Source organism: Cebus imitator, unplaced genomic scaffold, assembly GCF_001604975.1.
Source record: "Cebus imitator isolate Cc_AM_T3 unplaced genomic scaffold, Cebus_imitator-1.0 Scaffold140, whole genome shotgun sequence".
Classification (NCBI taxonomy): Eukaryota; Metazoa; Chordata; class Mammalia; order Primates; family Cebidae; genus Cebus; species Cebus imitator.
Window position 1 is genome coordinate 1,959,641 of NW_016107455.1, and position 8,990 is coordinate 1,968,630.

An 8,990-nucleotide genomic window follows, 5' to 3' on the forward strand; every position below is an offset into this window, starting at 1 on the left:
AAAAAAAAAAAAAAAGGAAAAGAAAATTTCAATTGAGGCTGGTAAATTCTTAGAGTTTGATGATACTCAGTGCTCATGAGGATGAAGGGAAATAGGCACTCTTATGCGTTGTGGTGGGAGCATAAATTGGGCAATTTGGCAATACCAAGACATAGATTTCAATTACCACTTCCTGTGTTACAGACATGAAAGACCCACTAGCCGTTTCTTTTCCCCTTACTCACAAGTAACATTCAGCACCACTGAAATGGACACGGACTGATCCCTCCCCAGCCTGCAGGTAAAGCTGATTCCGTTATCATTTTCACTGATGGAAGAGACACAGACAGAGCTGGAATTGATTTTGTTTCCAGATTTCAAATCCACTCTCCCTGCTTCTCGGTACCAGAGCAGTTCTTCCTCTCTGGTGTGGTTTTGAACAGCACATATCAGAGATTCTTGGGAGCCAGGTGTAGTATCCAGGATATAGTTCTCAGTTTTACCATTCACAGTTAAAACAGAACCTGGGAGTATAGGGAGAAACTATTTAGACATACAGCTATACAGATAAACCACCTAAATGCCCATGAACAGGGGATTGGTTAAATAAGTTATGTGCATCAGTAGAACAAAATAAACTCTCAACAATTAAAAACAGTCATATTGCTCTATATGATTTTATAACGAAAAATATTCATAATGTATTGTTAACTGAAAAGGAAAAAGATTAAAATGTGGTCATCAAATTTTGGCACACATTGGAATCACCAGGGGATCTTTTAAAAAGTACTAATGTAGCCAGGCACTGTGGCTCACGCCTGTAATCCCAGCACTTTGGGAGGTGGAGGTGGGAGGATCGCTTGAGCTCAGAAGTTCAAGACTAGCCTGGGTAACATGGTGAAACCCCCGTCTCTACGATTAAAAATAAAAATTAGCCAGGCGTGGTGGTGTGCACCTGTACTTACAGCTACTCAGGAGGAAAAGGTGGGAGAATCGCTTGAGCCCAGGATGTGGAGGTTGCAGTGAGCCAAGATTACACCACTGCACTCCAGCCTGGGTGATAGAGCAAGACCCTGCCTCCAAAACAAAGTACTGATGACTGATTCTCATCCCCAGACATCTGATTAGTTGACATGAGTGCAACCTGGGCATTGTGGTGGTTAAAACACGCCACCTACTCGCCCCCAGGTGATTCTAATATGCAGTGAAGTTTGCGAACCACCAGATTAGAAACTAATACATACAGAAAGATCGTGTGTGTGTGTGTGTGTGTGTGTGTGTGTGTGTGTGTGTGTGTGTAAATATGGAAAAAAGACTTGGGGAAAAAATCTCATATATATTGAATATACACACATACATATGTATATGTATATACATATATACATATACGCATACCGTATTTAATTTGTTTACTTGAAGGAGTTGAAAGTAGGAAAACAAGGGAATGAAATGGAAAAATAAGGCATGACATTAGGCAAAAAGGCAGAATATAAGTTAAAGCTCTAATAATTACTACAGCTTTATTAAAATTGCACATGCTTACAGGTAAGAACTGATTTTAAAACACTTTTCTGATTAAATGATAGGATTATGGACAAATTGGATCTTGCATCTATAATGTTTTAATATTGTTTTGGTAGTGAAGAAAAATAAAAAGATGTTTAACTAGTTGGGGTTTGTGTGGTAGGTTTAAGTTGTGGGGTTTGTCTTCGTGGGTTGGGTGATCAGGATACATAGTTTTGCTTTGTTTTCTTTTTTCAGCTCTGACTTTTAGAAATCTATTCATTGCATAGTAATACACCTGAATTTCGGTTTTTATTTTCCTGTTTTAAAAGTAAGTAACAAAGGCTAAAAAGGAACTTTATCTGTCACAAACCTGCATCCCAGATAATATTTGTTAATATAGTCTATAAACACATTAATCTTCCTTTTAAAAAACTTACGCTGGCTGGTCACGGTGGCTCACGCCTGTAATCCCAGCACGTTGGGAGGCGGAGGTGGGTGGATCACCTGAGGTCAGGAGTTCAAGACCAGCCTGGCCAACATAGTGAAACCCCGTCTCTACTAAAAAAAAGTAGCCAGGTGTGGTGGGGGGCACCTGTAATCCCAGCTACTCAGGAGGCTGAGGCAGGAGAATCACTTAAACCCGGGAGGTGAAGGTTGCAGTGAGCCGAGATCTCACCACTGCATTCCAGCCTGGGCAACATGAGTGAGACTCCATCTCAAAAACAAAAACAAACAAAAAAAACTTAAGCTACTTGTAAAGATAATGGTATTGTTGTCTGGTATATTTTTAAAATATGGAGGAATAGGTACCAAAATATTGAGTGATTGTCATCTCTGGATGAAAATATTTTGGAGGGATTTGTACTTTATTTTTTTATAGACTGCCTAATTTATTTTACAATGACTATGCATTACTTTTAAAATCAGAAAAGAGTGGTGGGGGAGCAAATGCTGGAAAGATTTTCATGTGAAACGGTATGTTTAGATAAACAGAAGATGATTTGGGATAACATTAGTAATAAAATGCATTCAAATGTAGGAGGATTCTGGTGGTAGCTCTGGAGATAACAGAATATTTCACCTTGTCTTGTAACAATAAAACCCTGAAAACAATACTTTTCCATTTGATTTCTTATTGTTATCTGACTCATAGACTGTGAGCCATGCTAACTGCATAGTCATTCCAATTTGAAATTTAAGGATATATCCAATGCCCAGTGATCATTTTTCTTAATCAGAAATTTTTCTTTATCTAAAAAGAGGCCAAAAAGAACTTTAACTTACTTGTCATCTCACATGGCAGAAATAAAATTACTAAGAGAAGAAATCTTCCCATTTGCATGATGACACTGTGCTTCCATGCCATCTTTAATGAGTTAACGTCGGATCTACTCAGGGAAAAAGAGCACAGCTGGTTTTGTACTTTGGTCTACAATGAGTTTGTGAACCTTCCTTCTGTCTATTGCACATTTAAAGTGAAGTCCCAGATGAATCATCACAACTATAACGGTACTACTTCTAGCTTTTAATTAAACAACCCTGTCTGACCAAGTTCAAAGTACATTTAGTAGTAAGAAAAAATTTTTTTAAAGCAACCTAAAGAAAACCACAAGGAAATAGGCTGTGACAGATAGACCAGCGTTAGGGTGCCCCGGGGAAGATAAAACCAGTCTTCCCTAGAGAAACAAACAGAATGAAACTTGTGTCATTCTCAAACAGTCCCTATTGAACAAAATAATTCTTGTTCTGAAAGCTTCTCTTGGGTTGTTTTTGTAAAGTTTTTCTCTGATAATAGAAGTTTTTGAGAATATTCCAAATCCCATAGATTCAAATGGTGTGTACTTAGAAAAGACTCAACTGAAACGTGGCTTCTAGTTTTAAACCATGTTAATCTTGGCTTTCTCCTACTATTCTTTCTCTCTCTCTCTCTCTCTCTCCCTCTCTCTCTCTCTCTCTCTTCCTCTTGACCCGTATGGACTAAAAACAATAAATAAAAAAGGGGTCCTTTCTCCCTTCTTGCTTTTGCTTCAACTCTCCCTAAGATATTCTCCACTTCCATCTGGGAAAAAAACATATATTGATTACTTCCTTTCAAGAGTACTACTATAAATATAGTGGAGCCGCATATGGAAAAGTCTCTGCAACAGGGACTGTGCTAAGCACTTTACATACATTATTTCAGTAACAAGCCTCCAACAGCCCTCTTGAAGTAGTTTCTATAGATTTAAAAAGATTATGTAATTTGCCCAAGATCCCATATATAGTAAATGTCAAGGTCAGAATTTGAACCCAGGGCTCCCAAGACCATGTTCTTAACTACACTACTACCACCCTAATCTTTTTTTTTTTTTTTTTTTTGGAGATGGAGCTTTGCTCTTGTTGCCCAGGTTGGAGTGCAATGGCTCAATCTCCGCTCTCCGAAACCTCCACCTCTCAGGTTCAAGGGATTCTCCTTCCTCAGCCTCCCAAGTAGCTGGGGAGATTACAGGCATGCAGCACACGCCCGGCTAATTTTGTATTTTTAGTGGAGACAGTTTCTCCACGTTGGTCAGGCTGGTCTCGAACTCCCGACCTCAGGTGATCTGCCTGCCTCAAGCCTCCCAAAGTGCTGTGATTACAGGCATGAGCCACCACACCCGGTTTACTATACCCTACTCTTAACCACCCTCCTACCCAATCTACTGCCTAGATTAATATTCTTTCCCTTTAAGAAGTTGCTGTTAGGCTGGGCGCAGTGGCTCACGCCTGTAATCCCAGTGTGATCTGGGAGGCTGAGGCGGGTTGATTACCTGAGGTCAGGCGTTTGAGACTATCCTGACCAATATGGTGAAACCCCATCTCTACTAGAAATACAAAATACACAAATACATTGCTACTAAAAATACAAAAAACAAAAAAAAATAACCAGGCATGGTGGCGGGTGCTTGTAATCCCAGCTACCCAGGGACTGAGGCAGGAGAATCACTTGAACCCAGGAGGCGGAGGTTGTGTTAAGCTGAGATCATGCCACTGCACTCCAGCCTGGGTGACAGTGCAAGACTTGGTCTCAAAACANAATACATACAGAAAGATCGTGTGTGTGTGTGTGTGTGTGTGTGTGTGTGTGTGTGTGTGTGTAAATATGGAAAAAAGACTTGGGGAAAAAATCTCATATATATTGAATATACACACATACATATGTATATGTATATACATATATACATATACGCATACCGTATTTAATTTGTTTACTTGAAGGAGTTGAAAGTAGGAAAACAAGGGAATGAAATGGAAAAATAAGGCATGACATTAGGCAAAAAGGCAGAATATAAGTTAAAGCTCTAATAATTACTACAGCTTTATTAAAATTGCACATGCTTACAGGTAAGAACTGATTTTAAAACACTTTTCTGATTAAATGATAGGATTATGGACAAATTGGATCTTGCATCTATAATGTTTTAATATTGTTTTGGTAGTGAAGAAAAATAAAAAGATGTTTAACTAGTTGGGGTTTGTGTGGTAGGTTTAAGTTGTGGGGTTTGTCTTCGTGGGTTGGGTGATCAGGATACATAGTTTTGCTTTGTTTTCTTTTTTCAGCTCTGACTTTTAGAAATCTATTCATTGCATAGTAATACACCTGAATTTCGGTTTTTATTTTCCTGTTTTAAAAGTAAGTAACAAAGGCTAAAAAGGAACTTTATCTGTCACAAACCTGCATCCCAGATAATATTTGTTAATATAGTCTATAAACACATTAATCTTCCTTTTAAAAAACTTACGCTGGCTGGTCACGGTGGCTCACGCCTGTAATCCCAGCACGTTGGGAGGCGGAGGTGGGTGGATCACCTGAGGTCAGGAGTTCAAGACCAGCCTGGCCAACATAGTGAAACCCCGTCTCTACTAAAAAAAAGTAGCCAGGTGTGGTGGGGGGCACCTGTAATCCCAGCTACTCAGGAGGCTGAGGCAGGAGAATCACTTAAACCCGGGAGGTGAAGGTTGCAGTGAGCCGAGATCTCACCACTGCATTCCAGCCTGGGCAACATGAGTGAGACTCCATCTCAAAAACAAAAACAAACAAAAAAAACTTAAGCTACTTGTAAAGATAATGGTATTGTTGTCTGGTATATTTTTAAAATATGGAGGAATAGGTACCAAAATATTGAGTGATTGTCATCTCTGGATGAAAATATTTTGGAGGGATTTGTACTTTATTTTTTTATAGACTGCCTAATTTATTTTACAATGACTATGCATTACTTTTAAAATCAGAAAAGAGTGGTGGGGGAGCAAATGCTGGAAAGATTTTCATGTGAAACGGTATGTTTAGATAAACAGAAGATGATTTGGGATAACATTAGTAATAAAATGCATTCAAATGTAGGAGGATTCTGGTGGTAGCTCTGGAGATAACAGAATATTTCACCTTGTCTTGTAACAATAAAACCCTGAAAACAATACTTTTCCATTTGATTTCTTATTGTTATCTGACTCATAGACTGTGAGCCATGCTAACTGCATAGTCATTCCAATTTGAAATTTAAGGATATATCCAATGCCCAGTGATCATTTTTCTTAATCAGAAATTTTTCTTTATCTAAAAAGAGGCCAAAAAGAACTTTAACTTACTTGTCATCTCACATGGCAGAAATAAAATTACTAAGAGAAGAAATCTTCCCATTTGCATGATGACACTGTGCTTCCATGCCATCTTTAATGAGTTAACGTCGGATCTACTCAGGGAAAAAGAGCACAGCTGGTTTTGTACTTTGGTCTACAATGAGTTTGTGAACCTTCCTTCTGTCTATTGCACATTTAAAGTGAAGTCCCAGATGAATCATCACAACTATAACGGTACTACTTCTAGCTTTTAATTAAACAACCCTGTCTGACCAAGTTCAAAGTACATTTAGTAGTAAGAAAAAATTTTTTTAAAGCAACCTAAAGAAAACCACAAGGAAATAGGCTGTGACAGATAGACCAGCGTTAGGGTGCCCCGGGGAAGATAAAACCAGTCTTCCCTAGAGAAACAAACAGAATGAAACTTGTGTCATTCTCAAACAGTCCCTATTGAACAAAATAATTCTTGTTCTGAAAGCTTCTCTTGGGTTGTTTTTGTAAAGTTTTTCTCTGATAATAGAAGTTTTTGAGAATATTCCAAATCCCATAGATTCAAATGGTGTGTACTTAGAAAAGACTCAACTGAAACGTGGCTTCTAGTTTTAAACCATGTTAATCTTGGCTTTCTCCTACTATTCTTTCTCTCTCTCTCTCTCTCTCTCCCTCTCTCTCTCTCTCTCTCTTCCTCTTGACCCGTATGGACTAAAAACAATAAATAAAAAAGGGGTCCTTTCTCCCTTCTTGCTTTTGCTTCAACTCTCCCTAAGATATTCTCCACTTCCATCTGGGAAAAAAACATATATTGATTACTTCCTTTCAAGAGTACTACTATAAATATAGTGGAGCCGCATATGGAAAAGTCTCTGCAACAGGGACTGTGCTAAGCACTTTACATACATTATTTCAGTAACAAGCCTCCAACAGCCCTCTTGAAGTAGTTTCTATAGATTTAAAAAGATTATGTAATTTGCCCAAGATCCCATATATAGTAAATGTCAAGGTCAGAATTTGAACCCAGGGCTCCCAAGACCATGTTCTTAACTACACTACTACCACCCTAATCTTTTTTTTTTTTTTTTTTTTGGAGATGGAGCTTTGCTCTTGTTGCCCAGGTTGGAGTGCAATGGCTCAATCTCCGCTCTCCGAAACCTCCACCTCTCAGGTTCAAGGGATTCTCCTTCCTCAGCCTCCCAAGTAGCTGGGGAGATTACAGGCATGCAGCACACGCCCGGCTAATTTTGTATTTTTAGTGGAGACAGTTTCTCCACGTTGGTCAGGCTGGTCTCGAACTCCCGACCTCAGGTGATCTGCCTGCCTCAAGCCTCCCAAAGTGCTGTGATTACAGGCATGAGCCACCACACCCGGTTTACTATACCCTACTCTTAACCACCCTCCTACCCAATCTACTGCCTAGATTAATATTCTTTCCCTTTAAGAAGTTGCTGTTAGGCTGGGCGCAGTGGCTCACGCCTGTAATCCCAGTGTGATCTGGGAGGCTGAGGCGGGTTGATTACCTGAGGTCAGGCGTTTGAGACTATCCTGACCAATATGGTGAAACCCCATCTCTACTAGAAATACAAAATACACAAATACATTGCTACTAAAAATACAAAAAACAAAAAAAAATAACCAGGCATGGTGGCGGGTGCTTGTAATCCCAGCTACCCAGGGACTGAGGCAGGAGAATCACTTGAACCCAGGAGGCGGAGGTTGTGTTAAGCTGAGATCATGCCACTGCACTCCAGCCTGGGTGACAGTGCAAGACTTGGTCTCAAAACAGAAAAAAAAAAAAAAAAAAGAAGAAGCTGCTGTTAATCCCTTCCACTCCCTGGCCATTTGGAGTTCTCTCCCCTTAACTTTCAAGAGCTGAAACATACCTATGACTTCTCTGGACCTGCTCTACTCCTCCGCTGTCCCAGGCATGTCCTGACAGTAGTAAGTTTCATTCATCCCAGGCCCACCCTTTCTGGCAGACGAGCCCGCATCAATCTTTTTGTAAGATGCAATTACTACGAATATTGATTGTAATTTTAAATATTTGCCAAGAAGATTTCTATCATCACAGTGTTGTAACAGTGATGATTTCAGAATGTGGTCACTAGTAGAGTTTTCTCAAGCATGCTCCGCTACAGGTACTCAATACAAACTGCAAGTGAAGGCTTCCTGGCAGACCTCACCCCGCCCTATGAAGGGGGCAAATCTGTGTCTTCTCTTTCCCTCCACTCCACTGAGCCAGCAACTTTTTCAAAATGTATTTCCCTCATTTGGCTTGTTTTTAATCTGTATGACTGTCTACTTTCTATGTAAGACAGTCTTACCACTTACCTCTTGAGCTCCGAGAAGCTGACTTCCTTGGCCAGCTGTTTCTCCGCCTGAAAACCCTAAATGCTTTCCCTGTTACAATCCTTTATAATACTTGAATTTGAACACTTTATGACAGTAGGGTCAAATAAATAAGATAACTTGGGTTCAAAGTCTGTTTCTCTTTATGGAGTCCTGGAGAAGACAGTAATTGGGAAAGACACCTTCTTAAGATCTAACTTTCTATATGTACCTAGGTTACTAGGTGGGGCCGGATATTACTAACAGGGATGTTTTGTTCTAAGAAAGCCTGAACTTGCACAAAAATCTGTAGCGCAACTCACTGAATATTGTCATATTCAAGTAAGATGACTGCGTTCTGATCATCTACTAGTTGGGAGATTGTGATGGGACAAGTCCAAGAAGAAGTTTGACTTTCACAGCAGTGAAATCATTGGAAGATTCTACACAACTTAAATAATGCTGGAAAAGTCTTAGTTACCACTAGTAACCCAAACCCTGCACATAAGCTGTACCAAGCCAGGTATGGCAGGCAACAGTTTTTTGTTTTTTGTTTTTTGAGGCAGGGTTTCACTCTGTCACCC

At 39.6% G+C, this 8,990-nt stretch overlaps 1 protein-coding gene across 3 annotated transcripts in view; it reads right to left on the minus strand.

Annotated features, from left to right (window-relative positions):
- The window catches only part of TMIGD1 (transmembrane and immunoglobulin domain containing 1), a 21,623-nt gene extending 13,161 nt beyond the window's left edge, over nt 1–8,462 (minus strand). For 2 of the 3 annotated variants that reach the window (XM_017542034.2, XM_037743279.1), the window contains exons 1-2: nt 2,770–2,870; nt 225–503 (exon numbers count right to left, since the gene is read on the minus strand). In XM_017542034.2, the coding sequence (XP_017397523.1) occupies nt 225–503; nt 2,770–2,851 (361 nt within the window). In that variant the 5' untranslated portion in view covers nt 2,852–2,870. Of the gene's footprint in view, nt 1–224; nt 504–2,769; nt 2,871–6,093; nt 6,198–8,409 lie in introns of those variants that run through there. The other variant, XM_017542033.2, reaches the window with a different exon arrangement.
- Nucleotides 8,463–8,990: the final 528 nt, after the last annotated feature.